General features: G+C 52.0%; 1 protein-coding gene across 1 annotated transcript in view; it reads left to right on the top strand.

Moving 5' to 3' along the window:
• The first annotated feature begins 279 nt into the window (after positions 1 to 279).
• Tpcn1 (two pore segment channel 1) overlaps positions 280 to 27,761 on the top strand; it is a 56,674-nt gene continuing 29,192 nt past the window's right edge. The window contains exons 1-2 of the mRNA XM_032886463.1: positions 280 to 443; positions 3,818 to 4,061. Coding sequence (XP_032742354.1) covers positions 3,950 to 4,061 — 112 coding nt within the window. The 5' untranslated portion in view covers positions 280 to 443; positions 3,818 to 3,949. The remainder of the gene's footprint in view (positions 444 to 3,817; positions 4,062 to 27,761) is intronic.

Below are 27,761 nucleotides of genomic sequence, written 5' to 3' on the forward strand. Positions count from 1 at the left end.
CTAGTCAGGTTGAGTTGGCTCCGCCTTCTTAAAGATGGCCAATCAAAATCACCGCCTCCCTGACGTTTCGCCAATGGAAAGACCCGAGATTCCTGTTGGTTGAGTGAGTGAGGCGGGGGAAAAATGGGTGGTGCTTCTTCGCTCTGTCCTCCCTCCGGGAGGAGGCCTGTGAGAACAGTGAGTGACATGTAGTTTACCCTGTCAAATTTCATTGCGACCTCTCGGATGGCCAATAGGCCGTGGCGTAGGGCCGTGGGCGGGGCTTGCGAGGCTGAGTGACAGGAGTCGGCGGATGCGAGGGCTGGCGCAGCTGCCGCTGTGGCAGCGGTGAGGCGGCGGTGGCGGCTGCTGAGGCTCCGCTGTGGGGATATTGGCGGCAGCAGCTGCGGGCTGAGCTGCGCTGTGCAGACCCGGTGCACGGTGCGGGATCCGGGACGGCGCGTGTAAGAATCCGAGGGGTGCGCGATCTTGGCCGGAGGGCAGGGGTCAGGGGTCAGAGGGTGCAGAGAAGGGGCTGGACTGGGGCTGGGTGCTCCCGAAGCCCGAGGCGGGGCCTTGGGAGTTGGCCCGCGTGCTTCTCTCCCTGAAGATCCCCTTCTCTTTGCACCCCTTTTATTTGGCCTGACTTTCTGGACCCGGACTGCAACGGGGAACATGGGGAGCTGGAGCCTCTGGGTGACCCTTCCTCCCCGCCTTCCCTCCCCTCACTTCCCGGGGCTGTGTCCTCTTGTGACCCGGCCGGGGACTCCTGCCCCGGTCAGTCTGCCCCAGAGGACAAACCGAAGGATTGCAGTTAGCCATCTGATCCTCGGACCTTCTTCCAGGGGTGACCTTACCCCATGGGTGACTCTCTGGTTCCTCTCTAGAGTGAGAACCAAGTCTGCCAAAGGGCAGGACCTGAGGAGCTCTGAGTCTGTGTCTGAGCCTGCTGTGTAACCTTGGACAGTTTCCTTCTCCTCTCTGGGCCCGTTTCTTTCTCTTTGAAAAGTCATAGGTTCCTTGGGAGGCAGAGGCAGGAGGATGGCAACTTCGAGGCTATCCAGGGCTCGACAGGGATATCCCTGTCTCAAAAGATAAACAAGAAAGCGGTTGGTGGATTTCACTTAAGTGGAGTGCTGTTTCTAGGAATAGTTGTGGGACCGCGCTGAAGTGCGGGGGGGAAGTACCACCCGCGTTCCATGACTACTTGTGTCTGTTTACTCGTGAGAGGCGAGTTAGCCAAGCTAGGCGGCCTCATCTATAAAGTGGGCAATCGCTAACCCAGGTTCTACGGAGGGCAGAGTCGGAGCCAGGAGGTTGTTTCCTGTGGGTAGGGCCTCAGCTGTGTACTGTAGATGTTCAGTGGCCCCTCTGGACTCCCTCGAGATCTTTCCCAAGTTGTGACGCTGGAAATATTTCTAGACAGTGGGGACAAGGTCACATCAGGCGAGAGCCATTGAGGTAAGACAGGGCATGCAAGAATGGAGCCGTACATTCAGCTGTTAAAACGTAAAACCCACCGGGGAGATGTCACTAGGATGTTAGTGACGAACACGAGAAACCTGTTGTCACGAGTTGGGAGAGTTTCTTGCCTTCCAAATGAATAGAGAATACACTGTTAGAGCCTCCTCCTCATGGCTTCAGAGTACATTCTTGTAATCCCCCTGCTGCAGAGTGTGTTAGAAGAGTGAACCTAGCCTGGGCAAGGCACTGGTGGGGGGGAAGGAGAGAGTTAAACCAAAATTCAAAACAGTGCAGTTCTTTAGACAGCCAAGTGATGGTATCTTGGGGAAGTTCCTCTTCTCTCTCCCCTTGTTGAGATTTCAAAGCAAAATAAATCCTCACATCTGGAGGAAAAGGAAAAGGAAAAAAACAAAACAAACAAACAAGCCCCCCTCCCCCGGACAAACTCCACTTGCCAGGCAGAGTGTCTCGGGCTTAAGCTGACAGCTTCAGAGAGTGGTGTTTATCTCTGCCATCGCCTCTGTTGAGAGAGACAGGCTGGCTGTGCCCGATGATGTCCCCATCTTCCCCAGAAAGGAGGCATTGCCTCGTAGTCCTGCAGTGGGGTTGATTGGGAGGCAGAATCTGTCCAGTGCACAGGCCACACAGCTGGAGGTTAGCAACAACCTGTTGCCTCTCCAGGTTCAAAGGTCTCCAGGCGGATCTGCTGAGCCCTGACTTTCCTTTTATCTCAGTAAGCAGAAGCCGGCTGTGTAAACAGCTGCCCGGAACAGGCCAGTCCCAAGGGTTTAAACTTGAAGGGATGGATGGGTCTTTTGAAAAGGACTCTTGAGTATGCGTTGGAACAGATGTGCATGTGCTCCTTCCTTATCGGACGTTCTCCCTCGAGAACTGTTCCTGCGGGAACGATTCGTGTTGGCCACCAGCAAAGCCTGGGTGATCTTGTGTATCCCCAAGAGTAATTACTGCTCTCCGAGGACAAGACTTGGGGACTTTGGAAGGCACCATACCTGGCTGAATGGCGAGGAATGTGGGGCTGGAGTCATACTGAGCAACGCAAACTTGGCTTTCTGGCTGTGGGCTCTCAGCAAAGTTACCTGTTGGCTCTGTCCCTTCTGATGTGTAGAGGTTTTTTTTTATGATTTTTTTTTCTTTTTTTCGGAGCTGGGGACAGAACCCAGGGCCTTGCGCTTGCTAGGCAAGCGCTCTACCACTGAGCTAAATCCCCAACCCCTTTTTTATGATTTTTAAAATTTATTTATTTAATGTCTGTAAGTGCATTGTCACTGTCTTCAGACACACCAGAGGAGGATATGGGATCCCATTACAGGTGGTTGTGAGCCACCATGTCGTTGCTGGGAATTGAACTCAGGGCCTCGTAAAGAGCAGTCAGTGCTTTTGACTGCTGAGCCATCTCTCCAGCCCTTGTTTTTGTTTTTCTCAGTTGTGTAGCCCTGACTGTCCTGGAACATACTCTGTCGACAGGCTGGCCTTGAACTCCCAGAGATCCACACGCCTCTGCCTCTGAGTGCTAAGGTTAAAGGCATGTGCACACCTGACTCTGATTTTATTTGTTGAGACTGAGGATGGGGCTGGAGAGATGGCTCAGTGGTTAAGAGCACGGACTGCTGTTCCAGAGATTCCGAGTTCAATTCCCAGCAACCACGTGGTGGCTCACAACCATCTGTAATGCCTTCTTCTGGTGTGTCTGAAAACAGTGACAGTGTACTCATATACATGAAATAAATAAATCTTAAAAAAAAAAAGTCAGGCTGGCCTTGAACTCTGACCTCCCAGTGCTGGGAACACAAGCCTGGGTCACCACACCTGGTCTTAACTTCTTCATATGTTAGTGTGCTCATATCACCATAACTATTCTCTCATATTCTCTCTCTCTCTCTCTCTCTCTCTCTCTCTCTCTCTCTGTGTGTGTGTGTGTGTGTGTGTGTGTGTGTGTGTGTGTAAGTAGACTTACTATACCGTCCCAACTGTCCTTAAACTCTTGTCACTCTCCTGCCTCAACCTCCTAATCACAGCGGATGTGGCAATTCCTAACTTTTTGGTTTAAGTTGAAATACAGTGGTGGTGTGGGCTGTGGCTTAGCAGGTAGAGTGATGCCTAGCAGACACATAGACTTGGGTTCAGGCCTCAGTTTTCTATAAACCAATTGTGGTGCATACTTGTGATCCCAGAGGAGGCATGGGGATCAGAGGTTCAAAGTCATATATATGTATATGAAAAGATAAGATCCAGTGGTTTTAGCCTGGCCTCCGGTTTGCACCACCATTGCTTCTGTCTGACTCTAGAACACGTTCATCAGTAACGATTATGTCTTAATCATTACCTTTTTTTTTTTTAAATTTTAATCCTTCAGCCCCTAGAAGATGCCTCTGATGGAACAGGCCCTGGGAAACTTCTCTGGCCCCGTGGCTTTGAACAGGAGCTCAAGCCGGAGGCCATTTAAAGCCCTGGCTGTTGTATCCTGAGGACCGCAGGTCAGGAGAAGATGTCTGTAATTTTAGACGACGACGTGCTGCTCATCCTGACCTTGGACGAGGAGCTGAGTGCGCCGCTGACTCCTTCCAACGGCCTGGGCCAAGAAGACCTGCCCAGCAAAAGTAAGGGCCTGGTGGGCAGGTGGGCGGGGCTCAGTCACGGCGGGTGGCCTTCAGTCTCCATGAGAAGGAGGGCCCTGTCACCCTAGGAGACTGTGGGTGTCTGATGCCGCAGTCCAGCTGTGCAGTGCTTTTGGGGTCCCTCTGTGCACCCTCTCTTCTGACACAGCTTTGACGCTATGCCAGGAGACCTCAGGCAGGCCTCGGTCTTTGTTAATGAAAACATCTCTCTGAGTCGAGATGAGCTGCTCTCTCCAATGCCTCGGAATGGGGTGGAGGGCAAGCCTCGTGGTGTATTGATCAGGGCTTCAGGGTTTCACATCGTCTTTCTGGGAATCGACGCCTGCTCCGGAGTAAACCCGAGAGAGGGGACGAGCTGTACGCGTTTTTAAGTGTCTTTCTGGCAGAGGGAGAAGCCTTAAAACCCTTCCTGGTCCCCATCCCGAAACCATCTCTTCATTTGCTCTGGATGAGGGTTCAGGAGAGGCTCAAAATAACTCACCTTTGCAGAGGGTCTGGAGAAGTTTGGGAGCAGGGCTTCAGGGTGTCCCGGTGAGTGCAGACAGCCTGCCAGGGTGGAGGGTCAGAGGATGCCATGCACCCCACCCCCATGGGGGAAGATGCCATGGACCGAGTAGCGTTGAACCTGGCACCCCCATCTCCTTTGTCCACAGTTAGTCTTTGGGGATCTCAGAGGCTCCCTGGGAAGGAATGAAGGAGAACAGTGTTCCACAGTGAGGATGCTGGAGGGGCTGACTCCCTGCACATCACAGCTGCTGCCCCCTCACGCTCACCGCCATCCCCAAGAGGCTGTGCTGGGTGGTCCCAGAGGATCAGGCAGGGAAGAGAGTCCTATTTCTCCTAAGGGCCGTGCAGGCTTGCAGAACCTTCTGGCTCTGACTCCCGGTGTCAGCCAGCTCTCTTTCCAAGAGCTCCTCCACAGAAGGCAGTATCTTTCATGTTTTACAAAGGAGGAAACTTGAGGGCCAGAGAGGTTGAGTAAGTTTCCCAAGGCCACACAGCCAGCTAGTGAGTGCGGAAAGATCTGAACTCGGGCCTGCCTGACTAAACTTTCTTCCCTTCTCCTTCCTTTTTTCTTCTTCCTCAAAGTCCTCCCTCTCCTTCCTCCACCTTCTTCTTCTTTTTTTTTCTCTCTCTTCTTCACCAGCTCTTAACACGCATGGGCGGAGGAGGCCCTTTAGGGTTGGTTGTTATTTTTATCTGAGTTCATTTATTTGCTGTCTTGAGGTTTCAACCCCGGGGCCTGGCAGAAGCCAAGCTTGTCATGTGACCTCGAGACAGTTACTGCTCCCTGTATTTTACAGAGGAGGGATCAACCTCCGAGAGGTGACCTGACTTGGCCAGGGTCACACAGCCAGTGCCAGAGCCCCTCTGCTTGTTCCTCTCATACCACTGTGGAGCTGCTCTGGGAGGAAAGAGAGAAGAAGGGTGGAGGGGAGGGGGGGGGGGAGAGGGGAGGGAGAGGGGAGGGGGGAGAGGGAGAGGCAAATGAGTTTTAGGGGACACCCCTTCAGGAGAATATCCGTCACCTGCAAAAGGGAGTGAATGGGGTCGGGTGGCTTGCTTGTGTCTGCCAAGAGGCGGGCCCATTTCTAAATGGGAACCTTGGCTGTCTTCGGGCTCTTCGATCTCTCCAGAGTGCCTGGAAGAGTGCTGGGGGCGGGATGCCAGGAAGTTTCTGATCCTGCAGTCCCATGCCAGGAAGTTTCTGACAGCAACCCTGTTCTGTTCCAGAAGCAGGCCTTCAGCTCGGGGCCACCCGTGAGGCCACCAGGTCTTGCTGAGGTCTGTAGCTGATTCTCGCTTCAGAACAGAAACCTACGTCCCTCGCCGCAGAGCACTGTGTTTTCTGCTCAGGGCACTCGTGCCTCAGTTTCCCCTCTCACACTGTTACAGGGTGCTTTCTGAAAGCTCCGAGAAGCAGAGGCTATGTCCCCCATAGCTGGCTGAGAGGCAGGAGCTCTCTAAGGACAGGTGTTGCCTTAGTGGTGGTTTCTATTGCTGTGGTAAGACACCATAACCCGAAGCAACTTGGGGTGGGAAAGGCTTCTTCTTAGATTTCTAGGTAGCACCCATAACAGAAGGAACTTAAGACAGGAATGTGGAGGCAGAAACTGATGCAGGGGCCATGGAGGGGTGCTGCTTACTGGCTTGCTCCCCATGGCTTGCTCAGCCTGCTTTCTTAAAGAACCCAGGACCACCAGCCCAGGGATGGCCCCACCCATAATGATCTAGGCCCTCCCATATCAATAATCAATTAAGAAGATATACTGCAGACTTCCTACAGGGCAGTCTGATAGGCAGCATTTTCTCAAGTGAGATTCCCTCTTCTAAAAGAACTCTGGTTTATCTCCAGTTGATAGAGGAAACCCGCAGACCTCTGTCCAGGCGTGGGTATTTCAGGCTCTGATTTTCACATTGTCCTGAGGTTCTCTACCGTCTGAGCTGTCAGCATGAACCACACCCAACCTAGCAATTTCCTCCTGTCCTAAAACCGTTTGGGGACTGTCCCCTCCCTACATGGTGGACTCAAGCGGTTTTGCTCAGTGCCTTCTTTCCTGCCTGATCCTGTTCCTGGGGTTAGCCAATGACGTCAGCCAGCCTCCAGTCCAGCAAGTCTCCAGTGCTGTGTAGAGCACGGACTTTGGTCCGGCAGTCGGTCTGGAAGACAGTCCTGAGCCTTCTGTTTGCTGGAGGATTCCAGTTTGAGCTGAGAATTCCTCCTGTTTATACAGTCCCTTGGGATCTGTAAGCCTCCCTTTAGAGAGTTAATGAATCACGTCCCTGCTGTCTCGAGAGCTGCCTGTAGTAATGATTCAGCCATCTGGTCACCGCCAGGCCCTGCCTTCCATTCATCTTTGGACCTTAGCTTAGTGCCTACAGGTGCAGGGACTTCTCAGGCCATGGGGAAAAGGAACTGAGCTGAGTTTCTGGGGCCTCGAAGCAGGTAGGCGTTGCTGACAAATGGCCCTTGTCAGACGTGAGTGACAACCTGCCTTGCCTAGAGCCAGTGGCTAGAGACTCATCTCTCCCTCTCCCAATAGTCATGGTCCTGGAGGCCCCAGGCCTCAGTCTGTCATGGCTGCAAACCCTGAAGACCTTCATTTTACCCCAGTTACCTCTAAAGATACCATCTTGAACCCTAAGTGCTATATTCTGAGGCTCTGGGAGTCAACACTTCAAACACAGGGATTTGTTTTATCATACATTTACTTCATTTGATTTCGTGTGTGTGTGTGTGCGTGTGTGTGTGCGTGTGTGTGTGTGCGCGCGTGCGTGCGCTTGCGTGCCTATGTGCACACATGTGTGAGACCAGAGGACGACCTGCAGGACTCTGTTCTGTCCACTGTGTGCATCCCAGGAATCAAACTCTGGTCACTGGACTTGGTGGCCAGGGCCTTTACCCACTGGGCCATTTCCACAGCCCCGGGAATGTTTTTCATTGTTTTGTTAATGGGGAGAGAGGTATTTGAGCCTGGGTCTGTCTGGGTTGCCAAGGCTGACTCGGGAACTCCCTGTCTCCCTTGAGTTCCAGGGAGTGGACCACCACACCTCTCTCTCGTGGTCCTTGCGGCCCACAGTGCTTGTAACCTTTCCCCCAGTGGCCCCTGACTTCGTGTGACGTCTTCAGTTTAGGAAATGCAGGGTTTGGATCTGGTGACGTGCGGACTTTATACAAATCTTTGGCTCCAAGGGCGGCTGGGGGGATGCTAGTGAGTGACTCACAGGCAGAAGGGTGTCAGGCTGATGACAAAGGAAGTAGTTAGGGGTGAAGTATTTAAAACTTGGAAACCAAGCAAGAACCCAGGGAAGGGTCCTGGGGCTGACGGGTAGCAGAGTGGTTAGAGACAACCAGTAATCTGCATAATCTACATAATCTACATGTGTTCGGGGCAGCGATCTCTGCTGCGTGTGCACTCCAGTCTATACCATGGATGTGCCAGGTGGCTCCTGGCAATTCACACTGGGACTTGCCCCTTCACACTAGGATTTGCCCCCTCCCCCCTTTTAGCCAACACATGATTTTTTTTTTTTTTGGTGAGGAGTAGAACAGGGACATGAGGATTGCTGTACCATGGTCTTCTGGCTGCTTTGCTATGACAGTGTTGTAGTTTTGAGGTGACAAGGTGGTCAGGGATAGGGCCTAAGGGGACAGAGCAGAGAGTCTTGATACTCAGGCCTTGGACACTGTGCCATATCTATAGGGAAGGCTGCTGCCCCTACACAGACCTCTGTGTGACACTCAGGCTCCTTCTCTAGAAGTCTCATATAGGCTGAGCCAGCTGGTGCCAGGTACCATCTAGATGAGCAGAGCTGCTGGCCTCAAGCAGACACGGCCAAGAGGAGCTGGGATGGAGCCCCAGGACTGTTCTGGAAGGGCAGTCAGCTCAACGGTCCCTCTGTGCAGCAGTCGACTGTATAGCTCTTTCTTAGGCCAAACATCCCAGCATGCTTGTCAAAGAGGCAAGAACCCGCACCCCCCACCCCCAGGGTCCTCCAAGGCTTTTGTCACGTGTAACCTGTGCGGTGGGGTGGCTGTGTGGATTCTGGAGCCAAGCCCCAGGCCTCTGTTTCTAGCTGAAGACATAACTAGCTTCTACAAGTTATAGCATCCCAGCAGTAGAGCCGGGTTCCTACAGTTGCCCAGCCAAGGGGGCAAGGACTTGGTGAAATGTTGCAGATCACATGGTCTGTGCATGACACTATGCACAGCTATGACATAATTGGGTGATAAGGCCGCAGACTGGGCTCTTCCTTGAGACCTGAACTCTTACTCCCATCCCAGCAGGTGCCTACCAGCGGGCAGGGACACTGAGACAGTGTAGCGGTTGTATCTCTTCACTCTGGTCCCCAGCAGGTGCCTATCACCACACAGGGACACTGAGACAATGTAGCGGTTGGAATCCAAGCACAATTAAGTTTCCACAACCTCCCACTTACCCTGGCCACCTGGCCCTGCCAGAGTCATTCCTCTGACTTTTATAGGGCTTTACCAAGGCAGAATGCCGGATGTCACCAGATTGTTGGTGGTACCGATTAAAATGAGGGAGCACCCAGCATGCTGAGACGGATCCTCATAATGGAGACACAAAGCCTTACGCTTCCTGGCCCTCTGCATCTTCATGGGGGGATCCTGTCTGTTGCCTTGGGGCCCCCTGCCACGAAATGCCATCTCTTCCTCTGCATGGAGAAAGCTACGGCATCTAAATGGCAGGCACAGCAGCTGGGTGCGGGCCGGCACCTGCTGCCCTGTTCCGCCGATCACCCGAAGGAGGTCTGAGATCATACATGCTCTGGAAGTATTTTATGAGCCAGAGCAGTTGACTTCCCAGCCTCCAAGTCAGGGAGGGGAGGGACATGGGAGCAGCTGTAGGATTTACTGTGCTGTTGATTTGGTGGTTTCTGGCCCCAGTGTCTCCTGGGACTGTCTTGAGTAACAGCGTGAGGCCCTTGGAGGAAACCCCATGCATACGTACCCTTACAGAAAGGAACCAAGACTGAAGCCAGAAGCACTGGGGTCCTTCATGGTCGGGGATCTGAGGGGTAGGTAACTCTTCCTTCTGGCTGAGTGGATTCCCTGATGGGGCCATTCTCTGGCTCAAACTCCTCTCCCGCTGCCCAGAGTGAGAAAGTTCACAGCGGCCTGTGGGGCAGCTCCTGGAATGCAGCGCGAATGTCCCCTGTGGCATCGTGACCCTGCAGACATCTAGGTCAGCGCTTTCAAGATCCTTCCACTGAGAGGAATCTGAGGTTTTTCAGAGGTCAAAACCTGTGTCATAAAGGCATGCTTGGCATAGCTCTGTGCCTCCATCAGGGGGTGAAGGTTGAGGGGGCAGGATCCGGGGAAGGGGATCTCACCCCCAAGTTGCTTTCTAGCTTCGGTTTTCCAAACTGAAGTATGTGCCGATCCACGGTCCCGTGTGGCATCCGAGGTGGCGTTCTTCATTGTCAGAATGGCCACCCTGGTGGTGTCTTGTTGTAAAATGTCTGTGGGATCGCCCGGTGGCCTGGACAGAGGGCAAGGGAAAACCCCAGCTTCCTGTCGTGAGCCGGCTTCCTCCTCCATGCACCCTCCCCCACCAGCCTTTAGCACCATCCCCTTACGCCAGCTCCACACTTGAGCCTCTGGGTTCTTTTTGGCTACAAAATAAGATGTGTCAGGAATCAAGATTAAGGGCCAGGAAAGGAAGGACCAGGGAGGATGCGCTTGGAGTGGGGAGATAACCGCAGGCCATGTGGATCCCAGATGTTGGATCCCTGTGGCAGGCGACCAATATGGAGAGTGGTTGGGAGATGCCTCAGACTGGGGGGGGCCACTGACCATTATGTCTTTGGTTCCTGTGACCCATGACCTTCTTTGCTTCCTGTCAGGAGTATAGCTGGGGTTGGAAGTCTTGGGCCCGGCACAGTGGTGTTATGTATAACCCGGGGCCTGGAAGGCTGAGACAGGTAGATCATTAGGTCAAACCCAGAGAGTGTACTTTTGAACACTCGGGGTTGTGGTGATTGAAGAAGCAGCCTTGGACATGCTGGCATGTGTGCTCTCCACTGGGGCAGCTGTCACCTTGCTCTGTCGTCACAGGGTCACAGGCTGGCACTGCCAGAGCCAGCTAAGGACGTCTTAACACCGGCTGCATCCCACGCCAGCAGATCGCATCAAGTCGAGGAAAACAGTGCCCACATGGCCAGCCACCTGTCCTGGTCTGAGGTCACCACCCCTGGGTGCCATTCAGGGAGTGTCAGAACCGGTTGAGGCAGACTTAGCCTGTCAGGCAGAAAATGGAGAGTGCAGAGGGGCCAGTTTCTGTCCTGCCTGGCTTCAGGCTTCTTCCTCTTCCTCCTTCTCTTCCTCCTCCCCTCCTCCTCCTATTCCTCCTCCCCTCCTCCTCCTCCTTCACCAGTTTTTATTTTTTTGTGCTATGGCTTCAACCCCAAACCCCATGTATGCCACAGGGGTGCAGTACCGAGCCATACCCTTCTTGCAATGACTTGCCTTCGATCTTAGATGATAGCGAGGGATTATTTATTCTTTCAGTTTTGCCTTTTTTTTTTTTTTTGACAGTGCTCGGAATTGTGGCCTCAGCCACAGTAGCTGAGGACTCTGCCACTGAGCTACACGCCCAGCCTAAATGTGTCTATAGGTTCCATCTTTGATTTTGGGATATAGAGCAGAGATTCAAGGAGTTACAATGTTTAAAGAAATAATTGTGTGGGAGTTGGAGGGGTGGCTTAGTGGTTAGGAGCACTGGTGGCTTTAGCAGAGGACTTGGGATTCTGTTCCCTGGACCCACATTAGGTGGCTTATAGCCACCTGTAAGTACAGTTCTAGGGTGAAATGGTGCCCTCTTTTGGCCTCCACGGGTATCTGCACTCACATCATGCATACACACATGCATGCACGCACGCGTGCACACAGATGAAAACAGACAATGATTTTAAAAGTTTTTTAAATGCAATGATTTGTTACCTGGCCCTTCTTAAACCTTTGCCATCTTTATTAGCTAAGAAGGTGATACTTGCTAATGGCCGACTCATTCGTCTTTAGGACGGTGCCCTGGTGGTTGCAGGAAACACCCGAGGAGGCGTTGACAGGCCGGGGAGCATGTAGTGTGCCCATTTTGCTGCAGTGATTTTGCCACTGCTACGAATCTGGAGATAGAGGTTTGCCAGAGGGGTCTCGACCCACAGGTTGAGAAAGTCGCCGCTCTAGCGATTTTAGGTGGAGTGCATATTTAAGGCACGATGACCAGGAAGTGAAAGTCTGTCCCTGGAGATGAGTCAGAGAGAGCTCTGCTGTTGTGCGTGAGTAACATGGCAGGGTGGGGTGGGGAGCCAGGATACTGAGGGCACCTTGCCTCCACCCCAGGCTTGTGCTGAGGTGAGGAAAGAACACCAGAGTGATGGAGAAGACACAGGTGCCTTAAGCAGGGGCTGCTGTCCTGCTGCAGGGCTCTGAAGATTTACCCCACCTGCCTCCAGAAAGGTGCTGGAAAGGAGTGACAGGACCAGGTGGGGACCAGGGTGTGGCCGAGCATGTACAAGGCCCTGGGTTCAATCCCAACCAGCCAAAACAGGGGAGAGGAGTTGGGGGAGGAAGGAATGACAATGTGGTAGCATTCCAGGACACCACGGTGCCTGTTTGGGCTCAGTGTTTAGTGGGCACCTGAGTAGTCAGGTAGGCATTGTGCTTGTTCTAGCCTGAGCCTTACCTTCTGAAACCTCAGTTTCCCACATTCTCCTATGTGCCTAGTGCCTTAGGTCCAGAGTTTGTAGTCCTTGCAGTGAGTTCCTATTGTCCCACTGTGGTAGGAGACATTAGAGCACAGGGAGACATCGCTGAACTAGAGAGGGCTGGATCTGTTCAGGCATCTGGGTGATCGAGGGCAGGCCAACTCTTTCTACTTACAAACCCTTCTCCTTCTTCTCCTTCTTCTCCTTCTTCTCCTTCTTCTCCTTCTTCTCCTTCTCCTTCTTCTCCTTCTTCTTCTCCTTCTTCTTCTTCTTCTTTTAAAAGTCTTACGATTTATTTATTTTATTTATAAGTACACTGTTACTGTCTTCCGACACACCAGAAGAGGGCATCAGATCCCATATACAGATGGTTGTGAGCCACCATGTGGTTGCTGGGAATTGAACTCAGGACCTCTGGAAGAGCAGTCGGTGCTCTTAACCCCTGAGCCATCTTTTCAGCCCCCTAACAACCCCTTCTTTACAACCTTTTTAAACATTTGTTTACTGTGTGTGTGTGTATACACGTGAACATGTGGCAGTCAGAGGACGATTTACAGGAGTCAGTTCTTGCTTTCCAACATGTGGGTCATGAGCATGGAACTCAGGCTGTCAGATCTGAAGGCAAGGGCTTCACCACTGGGTCATCGTGGTGGCCCAAGAAATTTATTTTAAAACAATCCTTTGGTATAATATATATACATATATATATATATATATATGTGTGTGTGTGTGTGTGTATATGTGTATATATGTATATATATATACATATATACATATATAATTTTACCATTTATTAAAGATGGAGACAGATTTGCATCCTAATAAGGCGGACGGGATTGTTTGCTTTAACATGCAGGATCAAATCTTGGCTGAGTACTTGACACTGACGGATGCAGGGACTCTGTTTCTGAGAACCGATCAATATTTGGAGTTGATCGTCAACACCGAGGGCGCTGCTTTGCATAAACACTTAGTGCGCAGTGGCAGGAACAAGTTTAGCCTCCTCTCAAATGGTTGAAAATTCCTGTCCTAATCCTAGACCAGAATTGACTTAGTGCTCCTTTTTTTTTCTTTTCTTTTCTTTTCTTTTTTTTAAGTTTAAGAAACCCAAGTTAGCAACTCGGCCATCAATGTTTAAAATCGAACGCTCTGACGGTACAGTCCAAAGTTACGTGTGCTGGGGAATGGCTATAGGAAAAGAATTTAGAGTCTTTGGTTTTCGTAACTAACCTGTATTCAGTTAGGTCACCAACACAAATTTAAAAAAAATGGGATCTGGGGAGGGGAGGAGTCAACACTGGGATGAGGGACCAGGCCTCTCTGGCAAGGGATACAGACAGAAGAAGTGTGGTGTGGCCTTTGGTGCAGGGCGGAGAAGATCGTAGTGAGGTCAGAGGGTGTAGAGTGTGGGGAGAGCCTGGCCCCTGGGGTCAGATCAGATGAACGTGAATCCAGCGCCCGGCCAGCATGTCTGTCGTTCGTGAAGAGACGGTCACACTAAGACTGTCCTTGGGACGGTCGGTCCTGAGGTTGAAACGGAACCCTCCGAGCGAGTGCATGGCCTGGGCTCTTCCGGGTGATGGCTTCTGGAGCTAGCAACCTCAGCTTACAGAGAGGCCATCCTGCCGTGAAGTGTCTGAGCGGGGAAGTGTGTTAGGTGGGTGTTAGTGCCCGTGACGATGTAGTAGATGCTTGTCCACCACATGCTTGCCCATGTGGTGTGGCGGAGCCAGGTTTGGGATTTACTCTCTGGTTCAGGCTCCCCAGCATTCCCTGAGCTCCCACCACCACCACCACCACCACCACACAGGGCCACATGCATTACGCCTTGCCCATCTGCACAGCCTGCACGCCTAGCACCCTCCTGCTTCAGAGGTGCTAGGGAATATCTGGGCCATGGTGAACTGCTTGCAGGACTGTCCCAGGCCACTGTGCCCTGGCCAGGGAGGTTCTTAGATTAGTGTCATCCTGGCAGCAGGAGGCCAGAAAGCAGGAAGTGAGAGCCACCCTCCCATGCCCTTCCTCATCCAATCCGCCCAGACCCAGATCACAGAGGCCTCTGAGTCCAGCCCACTGTCCCAAGCACCTGCTGTGGCCCTGTTTCCACCCAGTCCCCAAGCCTCCATCCTGACCAGGGATGGGCAAGTGTCCCACTGCTCAGCGGAGTGGCAGAGCCCTATGACTTTTCCCTCACAAAGCAGAAACCCGCTCTCCAGCGCTTTGAGGTGTGATGCAGGGTACGGTTTCTCTGTGGAAGACCCCGTAATAATCAAAGGGACTCTCTGGAGAAAGTCGTGGAGGTGTCCTGACCCACCTGCCAGTCCTTCCCCATTCTCTGCAGGAATCACCCTCGCTCCTTGGGTGGCGAGCAAGTAAAGGGGCTACAAGCGAGGTGACCTTCACACCACCTAATGACAGTCTCCTCAGCCATCGTCATTGCCCCTGTGGTATGTTGTGCACACATGTTGACATTACAGGCATGCACCCCCACTCATACACGTGTGGGGTTTGCTCCCATTCTGCAGTCAAGCCTGTGGAGATGTGGTATAGCTGGTCTTTGCTACTTTGTGGGTTCTTCTTTTCCCCATATTTATCTCCCCCAGTTTCATCCCCAATCACTAGATAAGAGGGGAAGGAGAGAGAGGGGGGAGGGAGGGAGGGAGGGGGAGAAGGAGAGGGGGAGAGAGGGAGAGACAGAGACAGAGACAGAGAGACAAAGAGACAGAGAGAGAGAGAGAGAGAGAGAGAGAGAGAGAGAGAGAGATCTGTAAATCTAAGTTTTCCCTTCTTGTTTCTCCTTTGAGCACAGTTACTAACAAACTGCGACCAACCCCCTTGAAGACCTCGTGGGGGCCCTAGCATTTACACACCCCCTGTAAATTCCCAGAATTCCAAATGTCACACAACTGCAGAAACTGTCTGCAGCTGGCAGAACCACACCTCTGCTAGAGCACAAGGCTGCTGAGGACAGTCTGAGGAAGCCCTGTATCCACACATCTGGGATTAAAACAGAAACATGTTCTTGTAATATTTCTGTGGTTTTTTTTTTTTAAAAACAGTAATCAACATTCCAGAATTCTTACTATAATGTGGGAGGAAGGCCTCTACCTGAGGCAGGCATCAAGCCACGGGGTCTTTTCCTTTGGCAAACACTTGTGGGCCTCCTTGGCCAGGTGACAGAGAAGGAACTGATGATGACCCCCAGGGCCTTGTTCTGGCTGCCTTAGGCCAAGTGTCTGCTCAGGTTCTAGAACATTCCACTAAGAGAGTTCAAGGCCAGCCTAGGCTACAGCGTTGTGACCTTATCCCAGAATAAGCAGAGGGGAAGAAGAGAAGTTGATGTTGGCAGGTCGTCTGGGAAAAGGTGAAGAGGAGAAGATACCTGAATCCTGAGTGACTCTAGGAAGGCCAATTCTCAAGCTAGAGAAGAAGCCGGTTACAGGCAGCCTGCTGACTGGTTCAAGCCTCAGGCTATCTGGCAGTGAGGGGTAGCACGTAGTTGACAGCCCAGGAGACTGGAAGACGAGTCCCAGCCATGTGCCCATCTGAGTTAGATAAGGAGGGTTGTTTTAATTACTAAGTGTCCCAGCCTGATAGTGCAGGTCTGTGAGCCTAGCACTCCAGAGGCAGGGGCAGGAGGCTCAGAGAGTTCAAGATAAGCCAGGCTCCTGTGGTTTTCTTTTCTTTTCTTTTTCTTTTTTTCTGGAGCTGGGGACCGAACCCAGGGCCTCGCGCTTGCTAGGCAAGCGCCCTACCACTGAGCTAAATCCCCAACCCCTTCTGTGGTTTTCTTTCACAGAAGTTAAACCATACAGACCTCCATTAGGCCTCAACTAACAAAATAAATAGCACACTTTTTTTTTTTTTTTTTGAGACAGGATAATGTGTAGCTTAGGCTGGCCTCAAACCAAGAATGGTCTTGAATTTCTGATCCTCCTGCCTCCACCTCCTGAGGGCTGGGAGTGCAAGTGTGTATTCCATACCCAGCCGATTAAGTTTGGCTTGTTCTGATTTGACGTTATGGGTGGAAAAATTTCTGCGTCTGGTCATCTGACAACCGGTCTCTTATCTGCTGCTTCATGAACTAAATTTATACGACTAGAATAAGCTTACTTAAAAAAAAAAAAAAAAACAAAAAAACAAACAAACCCCAAAAACAAAACAGTAGATTCTGGTCAGCAGGATGGCTCAGTGGGTAAAGGGGCTTCCCGCACAAGCCTGGTGACCTGTTCAGTTCCTGGAACCTATATAAAGGCAGGAATGAGAGACAGAGAGATGGAGACAGAGAGAGAGGGAGAGGGAGACAGAGGGAGAGGGAAACGGGGGGGGGAGGGAGAAGGGGAGAGACAGAGAACGAGTGAGCACGAGCGAGTGAGCGAGCACCGGCTCCACAGTGTCCTCTGACATAGTGTATGGCACTGTGCCATACACACCCACCCCACCCACACAATAACGAATAACCGTTTTTAGAAATGACAAAAACGGATTCATAAACGCCACGTGACCTGTATTTCTTTAGAACCAACACCTTATTTCTGTGAAGCCTGTCTTGGTAGTCTACACAAGTCTATGTATTGGTAGTCTACGTACGTAGCTCAACTGGCAGAGGGTCCCATCCCCGGCATGCGGTAAACCCAGCCTGGTAGTGCAGGTCTGTGAGCCTAGCACTCGAGAGGCAGAGGCAGGAGGCTCAGAGAGTTCAAGATAAGCCAGGCTCCTGGGTCACATTTGCATGGAGAGTGAGACATGTATTCTATTGTTTGCTGGTGTGTGTGTGTGTGCGTGTGTGTGTATGCGTGTATGTACATATGGGGGTGGTCTTCAGATCACAGTCGGCTGGCGTTATACCTATAAACTGCCTCACCTCAGCACATTGCATCGAACTCCGGTCCTCTGCAAGAGACGCAAATGCTTTAAGCACTGAACCATCTGTCCAGCCCCATTTTTGCTTTCCTCTTATAACATTGCGTGGTGTGTGTGTGTGTGTGTGTGTGTGTGTGTGTGTGTGTGTGTGTGTGTGTGTGTGTCTGTGCTAGGGCTCATATGAGGGGACCAGAGGACAACTCGTGGGAATCACTTTTTCTCCTTCCACCTGTGGGCTCCAGAGGTGGGACAGTCTGTCCGGTGTGGCCTCGGGCACCTGTGCCCGGTGAGCCATCTTGGCAGTCCTGTTGTTTGTTTGTTTTGAGACAGAGTCTCCCGATGTAGCTCTGACTGGCCAGGGATTTATAGACCAGGCTGGCCTCAAACTCAGAGAAATGCTCCTGTTTCATTTTCCCAAGTGCTGGGATTAAAGCTATGCACTACCACACTCGGTGCAACTTCATTTTTTTTTTTCTTTTTTTTTCTGGAGCTGAGGACCGAACCCAGGGCCTTGCGCTTGCTAGGCAAGCGCTCTACCACTGAGCTAAATCCCCAACCCCACAACTTCATTTTTTTGTTTGTTTCATTTTCCTTTTCTTTTTGAGGCATGGTCTCTCAACATTAGCCCAGGCTGGCCTAGAACTCTCTTCAGTTCTCATGTCTCCTTGTCCATTTACTAGGCCGACGGGTACTCACACCCACTTCCTGTAACCACCTTCCCTGACCCCGTCTGGGGTCTCTTTCTCTCGTGTTCTTCCTCTCCTGGAGGCCTGGCTCCTTTTCTTCCCAGCCTTGCCTCGCTGGCATGGAGCTCATCCCAGATCCCACCCTGAGCTCTGCCCCATCACACAGTGGCCACTCATGGAGAACCCCATTTGTTGTTATCTAATCTGGGTTCGAGCGCTCTACAGAGTGATGGATTCCTCCTAACAGTCCTGAGAAAATGGAATTTTGGCAAACTGACAGATAATCAAAAATCTGATTACCCCTCCCTCCTCATTCCCCCAGCTCAGGCTGGGCTTGTCAATATATTCCAGTTGGTGACACCCGTAGGAGCTGGCTGGCTGGGATGGGGTGGGGAGGTAGGGTGCCCGGCGGGGTGGGTGGCTGCTCTTTCTGAGCTCTGCCTCTTCCTGGCACTACAGGCTTTAGAAAGACAAGGCCAGGCCTTGTACACCTTCCCTGTGCATGTAATATTTGAGATGGGGTCACAGCTTCACCAGCCCCTGGAGTCCTCTCAGGTCAGGAAGAGACTCCCTCATGTCCACGTGACCACCCTAGAATAGTCTGGGTGAGAGGCCTGCTTCCCTAGAGCAGCCTACATTTGGAACATGAAGGTCTCACTCAGCCGCCAGCCTGCATGTATTGTAGTTACAGCGTTATCTTCCCTCATATCTGAGCTCCCCAACCCTGCCGTCTGAAGACTGCCTGCCATTGCTTAAAGCTCACTTTCTTCAGTGGAATGCTACACACTTTCATTTTCTTTCCGCTTAGCCCTTGTGGAAAGTCAGCTGGGTGACAACTGAACTCGGCCCTGGCTAATGGCCTGGAGCCGCTCCAGGCCACCGGCTGCATCGGCTCGCGCTTGTGGGTGGTCGACGGCAAACATTCTATCTTCTCTCTGTGGCTCTCGAGGGTCCCCTCTTGTCACGAGCTCGGGCTGTTCACACTTGGCTGGCCTGCCTCGTCATTTGCGATCACAGTCGTCATGCAGACCCTGAAGCGGATCTGGAACCTCACCAAGGCTGGATTTGATTAGTATTGAAGCCACTGGGCCCCCAGGCCAGTCGGTCATTTCAGTCTGTTACATAGTGAGTCCCCCCCCCCCACCCATTTCTATTTGGGGACAGGGCAGTGTCCCAGAATGTGGAGGGGCAGCAGAGCCCTAGCTGGGAGAATTCTTAGGCTGTAGGAATCTGTGATGGAGGGGCAGGGTCGTAGTAGTAGCCACAGATAGTTAGGGATTCTAGTGTTTCTTCAGTTGCCCAGACTTCTTCGGCGGCACAAAGAATTTGATGTGCAAGCTTAACAACTTGGAATAAAGCTGTAAGCTATTTTGTGTGTGTTGTGTGTGTGTGTGTGTGTGTGTGTGTGTGTGTGTGTGTGTGTGTGTGTGTGCTGAGCCTCAATTCCTCATCTGAGAGATGATCGCATGAACAACTAAGTGAGAGTCGGTATGGAGATTAAACAGATTAAATGGGAGATTCACTGTGTAATCCAGTCCCAAGGGAAGGCCGGGCTTCAGAAATTTCGTAACAAAGTGTCAGCCTTTAGTCAGCGACAAAGTAACAGCATCATCAACAAAGTAGCCACATTGCAGGTGCTGCCCTCATTGAGGCCTGAGTCATAGGGGAAGCTCCCTTGCTGACCCCAGCTCTTCCTCATTCTGAATTCTGATTTCCTCTTAGGGAATGGGAACTGGGTTTCTGACTCCTGTTATCCTGGCGGCTGAGCATCTGGAGAGAGTTAACTTCTTTGGTTCCCCAATTCCTCCTGCCCCACCCCCATGTCCTGGACAATTAGGCTCTCCCTTCCAGGCCTCCAGAGTGAGCTTCTTCATAATATCTCTTTCAGGCTATTGTCCTACTAGACAGAAAGGGAGACTGAGGCAAAAAGGAGACAGTATTCAGCTCAGGCCTGTCCAACTGACCACCCAGGGTTTTAGCTCCCTGGGTTGCCCATTGTGCCCCAACATCCAGGTCTTCTAGGACACTTTCTGGAGGTGCCTGTACTAGAGAGGCCGCTTTTCCTCTGACTGCTGCTCTTCTGACCAGAGTGGTTTGCAGCAGCCGCAGCCCCAGATGCTGCAGATGCAGCGTTCACAGAGCTGGATCCAGGCAGCCTTCTTTGCGAATGACCCTGGGAGCCACTGGGAAGGGACTATGTGGATTCTGGCAGGGCACAGCTGCAGCCTTGGACTGGCTGCGTTTTGAGCCAGTCTGCCCTCTGAGCACGGGCTGTCGGTTGGCCTCTTAAAGGGACCCAGAGAGCCCCTGGTTCTTTGGCACTGCTGTCCTACTCCCTGAGGTGAGTCTCACAGTATTCCAAGTGCTTCCAAGTAACCATGGCTCAGGTGTCTGTATAGATGCTGAAGTCTCCTATAAGAAGCAGCAGATGGATTAGTGCGTATGTGCGCATGTGCGCATGTGTGCACATGTATGTCTTAAGCATGTTTGCGATATTTGTGATATTCTGAGCACTTTGCTAGGCTTTTTTTTTTCTGAGCACTTTCCTAGTCAGTACTAGGATAACAAGGGGTAGTGGCGGGCATAGAGGCCCATTGTGGGACACACCCCACGACTGGAGAGCAGGGGTTGACAGGTCCAAGCTGGGCCTCAAAACTCATGACCTGAAGAAGGTGATGTCATGAATAGATTAGCAAACCACGGGGGATGACAGGGACCAGAAAGCTTTATGTCCAGAATAGCATCGCGGGGAGGGGGGATCACTGTGACTGTGGTTGTGCCATGGCAGAAATGAACCTTGCAGCTTGACTCAGGTAGAGTGAGCATGGATAGGCTTGATTAAGATGGGCTGCGTGGCTCTGCCCTCAGGTGGCTCACCGCTGAGTGACTGGAGCCTTCCTGGGAAGCCAGTGGCCCAAGTCCATATCCGTCAATTGGCCTGTGGGCCAGCTTCCCATCCTGCGACCTTGGGCTGTCAGAAGCAGCAGAGGAGGGATGAGAACTCCATCGCTGACCTTGGGAAAGTCTCTTTAATGCACAATAGCGTCCCCATTCTGTGGATGGTGGGAAAACAGCAGAGTGCAGCTCCTGTGGTGGGTTTTGGGTTTTTATTCTATGGTGCCCTGAGAAAGAGACATGGTCCTGAGGGGCTCCAGTGTGAGTGGCTAGCTTCAGTGTTGTCGGTCCCCTGCCTCAGCCTTTTACCTCTTCTCTGTGACTCTTTAAGCTTCTGGACTTTGGAACTCTCCGTGGCTTTGCAAGTACCTTCGAGTTTATGCTTCGTGCCTGGGCTTCCCACTCACTAATCCCCTACCCCCTCCCGTTCTAGAACAAGTTGCCTATCTGTCTTCCAAGTGCTAGGGTTATAAGACCTGGCGAGTGCCTCCCTTGTGTGGTTTAGAGGTGTGTACTTCAGACAGTACCACCTGCAGTGCCGGGTACAGTATCTCCTTCCCGACTCCCCAGCCCAGCAGTTTCTGTCCTGCTCCCTCCTACCTTCCCCTCCTTAAGTTTATTGCTTTCAATCTCCTGGCCCTTTGCCTGCCAAGTCCTAGAAGGGCAAACTGCACGGATGAATCGCTTTGGATTTGGCCATTCAGTCCCGGTCAGGTGGTTGAAGACAGCTAAAGGTGGTGGCACACTGCTTTATCCCGACTGCTTCCGAGCCAGAATTTCTTCTATAACAGAGCCTGACTCGTGAATCTCCTAACAGAGCCTTCTGTTCCTCCCCAGGCCTAAGCAAGCCTTTGGCAGGGCTAGCATTGGGTTAGTGCCAGCCTAACCCTAGGGAGGGCCCTAGACCCTAAGAGGCCAGCCTGTGTGCCTGGGTATGCCCTCACTAGCTGATACCGGGGTGCACTCTCCACCCCATCTCGCAGCCAAGCTCCTGGCCTCTCTGCATTCTGCCCGGTTTCTATCTGGGAGTCCTCAAAATGCCATCCGCCCAGGACCAGTGTAGCACCATGGCCCCCCGTGAACGCCCCAGCAACGCTCTGCTTTATTTCCCTCTCCTCCCCAAGCTTCGCCCTCGGAGTGGGGACTCTCAGTGACAACTGGCAAGCAGTTGTGCGGCTGCTCATTGTCATTCTGGTGGGCTCCACTTTCCAGAGGGCTCCGAGTGCTTTCTCGGTATTTGCATTTCTTTCTGCTGTGCCCAGAGCACAGCTGGCACGGGTCCTAGCACAGGGCGGAGAAACTGAGGCCCCATGGAAGAGGATTACCATGCGGCAGGGGCATTTCGAGGCCGGAGAAGGGCATGCATGCCTGGTGTGGTTTTAAGAGGGTGTGAGACCGGGGGCAGTTTGGAAAGGAGAGAGTCATGGACTTCCAGCACTGGTCTCTCAGACCTGGCCAAGTCACTGGCTGCTGCCTTTTGGATCAGAGCAGCTTCTAGTCTTTTTACCTGAAGCTACCTCTCCAGGCCTCAAGGCCAACCGGGGTGGACCTGCCTGCCGGAGGAGGTGTGGAGGGAGAGCAGCCCCTCTCCTGCCCACCCACTCCCTCTCCTCTTTCTCCCGCCCTCGCCTCTCTACCCCTGCTTTATGGCTGGCATATGGAAGCCATTTCTATTTATCCACAACACCAGGATGCTGCTCCTTGCTGTGCTCCAGCGAGCGGAATCCTCGGATTCCCCGCAGGGCCATTTCAGAGGCTGCACGTGAAGCAGCCAGCTGTTCGAAGGGAGCGCCTGGGCCCGTTACATCAGCGTAGAGGCAGCATGGCCATCTGTGCATATGGGTCATCCTGGGCTGTCTGAGTCTCAGGGTTGGAGGCGGTGCGTGTTCAGCCCAAGTCTGGGTGGTTGTTTTCTGGCCTATTGCTTTCCAGTCCCCCTCTCTGTTCTCTGATAACATTGTGTTCGTGTCTCTGGGCCCGTGGCCAGGGCTTAGGGATGGAGTCCGGGGGCAGGGACCACACAGATCTTTAGGAGTCAAGGTCCTCATGTCTGTCTGCTCAGCCTGGTTTTCCAAAGAGTCCTGCCTAGGGCACTGGCACTACTGAACATACTGTGTACCTACAGGGAACTTTCTCTTAGGTTCAGAGTGTCAACTTCCTGGTGGCTGAATGCCCCCACCCAGCCACCCAGCCATCTTCTCTGGTTTGTTCCAAACTGTGGGTGCCAGAGCCAGGGAATCTGAGCTCCCACTGCCCACGCAGGCCGGTCCCTGCATCCCTGCGAATTTCTAGCTGCCTCCCAGACAAGTGGAAATTCAGAGGCCAAGGCCAGCAGTTGTGCTGAGGAAGCTGGGGAAGGCTAACCCCAGGATCATTTCCTGATGATGTCATCCTGGCCCCTCTGTTGTGGTCTTGTGGTATGCCTTGCCCTCTGGCCATGCCAGTCATCTGGAAGGTTCTTTCTGGAAGGGGCTGATGGGGTCTTTAACGGTCTGGGTTGGAGAGGGCCTGTTGCCACAGTCAATGATGAGAGGCTACATGAAGTGATATTGTGTGAGCCCAGCTCTCTTACCTGAAGACTGGTCACCTATTTCTCATGGGAGGTTCCTCACAAGGAGAGTGGGCAGGTCCGGTCACCAGGGTAGGTGGGTGCCAGTGGTCACTGGGCTGGGACTGTGCAGCCGTGGATTCTATAGCAGATTCAGGGAGTCCAGCCTCAGTGGGATCAGGGGATAGCTCATGCACTGTGGTGACACTCAGAAGAGCCACAGGGCGTCCTCTGTTTACTTCAAAACTGGCTTGTGCTCATCGGAGCCAGGCCTTGGGATCCGTTCCCCACCTGAATTTGCCAGCCACACAGTCCACCCTCTGAGCTTTGACACATCCCTTCTCCCCTTCCATGGGGTTCTTAATTGTCCTTTCTCTGTGGAACGCTGCCAAGCCCCTCAGCCCAGCTCACACAAGGGACAATAGGCCCTTAGGAGCTGGAGCCTCTCCAGCCTCAGAGCTAGGCAGACAAGCAGGCTCAGGCAGGGGGTTGCAGCTTAGACTGCAAGAGGTTTTGGACCTGAAGCCACCAAAAACCTCCACATGAAAGGGCTGGGAGGGCCGGTGGCTCCCTGCCCACCACTTATGACCTTTCTGTAATCCCTAAATATCCTACCCAGCCACCTGCACGGCTGAAGGAGGCTTTGTGGAATCACCTGTGGCTTCCTTGAAAAGCCCTTCAGTGACCCAGGTTACCCAGAGCCTTTCAGGCCTGTCCCCGTGGGAGAACCTCTAACAAGTCCCAGGCCTTGCCAAGCTGTGTTTTGCTCTCCGCGGTGAAGGGTTAAATGCTCGGCTGCACAGTAGTGGGAGGGAGAGCTCAGCTCCCCTACTTGGACACTGGAACCATGTTTTCCTTTCTGTGCTTTCTGAAAGGTCTGTCCTGGGTCACCTTTGTGTCCATCCATCCCTCTGTACACAGTCTTTAAACGAATACAGAGGGACCCTGGCATACCCATTAACGCCCCTGGGTGCTGCCTCGTGTAAACGGTGCCAGGTCCTGGGCCTGGCTCTGTGCCCTCTGCTCCTGGCCACCTGTTGTTCTGTGCCCCGTGAGGGTGTGTGATCCCCTCTTTCACATCAGTCCTGATGGATTCGTTGGCTCTTTATACACTGAACACACACACACACACACACACACACACACACACACACACACACACACATATTCTGTGCTTTGGGAACACCACAAAGACAAAGGGCCATGTTCCTATGGAGCTGACATTTGGCCAAGGGAATAGGCAAACACGCCACAGGCTGAGCATTCCTAGGACCGCATAGGGGCCAGAGGTCAGAGACAGATGGTCATGGGCATTAACAGAGGAGCCAAGGGTAGCCTCTCCCAAGACTGCTCGAGGGTGGAAAGGTGAAAGACGGGAGAAAGCTGACTATGTAAAGGTTCCTTAAGCAGGAAAGTTCCAGAATAACTAGGGGCCAGGATAGTGAGGGCGAAGAGGTAAAAGGGATAAGAAGATATGACAGATGGACAGACGGCCTTTTTAATTGGAGTGTGTGTGAGAGTAAATGCTTACGGTTTCCCAGGGAGGCAGACACTGTATTTCTGAAGCAGAAGACTAATACCAGCTGACTTAGGTGTGTTTGTGTGTGTGTGTGTGTGTGTGTGTGTGTGTGTGCTGTGCTATGCATGTGGGGTGGGTATACATGCCTATGCATACGTGTAGAGGCCAGAGATTGTATTCCAGTGTCCTATTTGAGACATCGAGTCTCTCGCTGAACTTGAAACTCACACTTGCAGCCAGGCTGGCTGGCCAGTGAGCCCCCAGGACCCACCTGACTCCCCTGTGCTGGTGTTATAACCCCACCACATGCAGCTCTGGGGGTCTTCATGCTTCTGCCACAAGCACCTTCTCAGCTGAGCTGTCTCCCCCGCCCTGCTGGAGTTTTCTTATGTGGAACTGGGAAGTTAACACACACACACACACACACACACACACACACACACACACATACATACACAAACACACACACAAAAGCATACGCACACAGACATACACATACACACATACACAAACATACATACACACACATATACACCTACACACATACACATACACAAACATACATATACACACACATACACCTACACACATACACAAACACACATACACATACACAAACATACATATACACACACACACTCACACAAAAGCATACACACGCACACAAATACATACATACACACACATACACATAAACATACAAACATACATACACACATACACGCATACACATACACACACATACCCACACACACACACACAATCATACACACGTACACAAACATATACATACACACATACACAAACATACATACACACATATACACCTACACACATACACAAACACACACAAATACACACATATACACACATACACATAAACACACAAACATACACATACACACAAATATACAAACACACAGGCATATACAAACACGCATACACATATATACACAAACACATAAACACACAACAGAAATATACAAATATGCACATATATACACACAAATACACAAACACATACACACACAAACAGAACCACACACATACACACAAACATGCACACATACAGACACACATACACAAACATACACACATACACATACATAAACACACAGATATATACACAAACACACATACACATAAACACAAACATAACCACACAAACACACATACACACCTACACCCACACCAAATCTTTCTGGTATAGAAAAAGTCTTGGGGGCAGGACATTGCAAGGACAAGTCTGTGGCCATGCCTGTGTTGGCCCGGAGGAGAGATGGCTCCAGCTGTGGCAAAGTAGAAGCCTGTGAGAATCAAAAAGACAATTAGCAGCCTGGCCTGCAGAGCAAGTTCAAGGACAGCCAAGGCCATACAGAAAGACCCAGTCTGGAAAAACCATAAACACACACACACACACACACACACACACACACACACACACACACACAGACGAAGACAATTAAACTGACATGTATATCTATTTTATACAGTATCTGGTGCTTGTTGGCAGTGGCCAGACAATGGAGGGTTTGAAGCAGGAATCTGGAATCATTTTGATCCTAGGGGTGGGGCCTGTCAACTTCCTGAGGCCCCCCTCGGCCTGTGTTGATTCAGCTGTTGCCTGTGCAGTTACCTCACGGTGAGGACAGTACATTCTCAGCACCCCCCAGTCTGCCTCCTCACAGAGGACCCATGCTCCTCCGCCAGCCTGCGCTCCCCCGGGCACACCCCAAAAGCCCAGTCATCCATCCTCTGAGTCCAGACAAAGTTACTCACATCTGGACTCGGCGCCAGCTGCGGAAGTGCAGAGGGCATTGCTCTCCCTCACGAGGAAGAGGCCATTCTCTTATCAGTGAAGTGTCAGGTGCACAGGCCAGGCTCTGTAGGTGTTCTAGTACAAGCTAGACTGGCTGGTGGGCTGTCGTTCGTCAGGCAAAGGGAGAGGCTCATATGCGCTAACACTGTTACTGTTCTCTTAGAGTCCAGCAGCCAGGCAGTGTGGTTGGAGCGCGTCTGTCCCAGGCACAGTCTGAGAGCGGCTCACCCGTCAGGGCAGTCGTCCCTGAGGGTGGAGTCGTTTCCCCAGGGCCACCGCATCTGCCTGCCTGCTTTTGTTGGTTTGTTTGTTAGCTTGTGTTTCGTTTTGTTTTTGTTGGTTTTATGAAGCTCGGGATTGCATCGGGCCATCGTGCCTGGCCTACTTCGTGCTTCAGAGGTCACACTTGTGACCGGTCACCTGACCTTTAGGTGTTCATTTACTCCTAAGGAATGCACGCGCACTCCACAGCCTGGCCCTCAGCGGCTGCACCCGAGTCAGTCTGACTGGAAGTCAGGGCCGGACACTGGATACTCGAGGGCACAGTTACAGGATGGCATAGACGCAGTCACCCAGAACTGACTGGCACGCAACACGGCGCGGATGCGTTTCAGATTACGTAGACTGAGGGGAGGAGGCAGGCCGATGAGCAGGTTGGACGGTCAGTCCTCTTACAGAATGTTTCAGGGTCGTCAGGCAGGGTGGCGGCTGAGTGATTCTCTGCAGCCAGCCGGGCTTTCACCTTTTTATTGAGGTTTATTTATGTATTTATGTACTTTTGGTCTTTCAAGACAGGGTTTCCCTATGTAACCCAGGCTCTCCTGGAACTCACTCTGTAGACCAGGCTGGCCTGAATTCAAAGATCTGCCTGCTTCTGTGTCCTGGGTGCTGGGATTAAAGGTGCTCCCACCACATGGCTTTACTTTTCCATCTTTTTAGTTTAGTTTTTATGGTGCTGGGGATTGACTGTCGGCCTTGTGCACACTCCCTTGCTGAGCTGTGCTTCCGGCCTCCTTACTTTTAACTTTGTTTGTTTGAGACAGCATCTTGTTATGTCTGACCCACTTTTACTTTTGAAGTATCTATCTATCTATCTATCTATCTATCTATCTATCTATCT

This window comes from Rattus rattus, chromosome 16, assembly GCF_011064425.1.
Source record: "Rattus rattus isolate New Zealand chromosome 16, Rrattus_CSIRO_v1, whole genome shotgun sequence".
Lineage (NCBI taxonomy): Eukaryota > Metazoa > Chordata > Mammalia > Rodentia > Muridae > Rattus > Rattus rattus.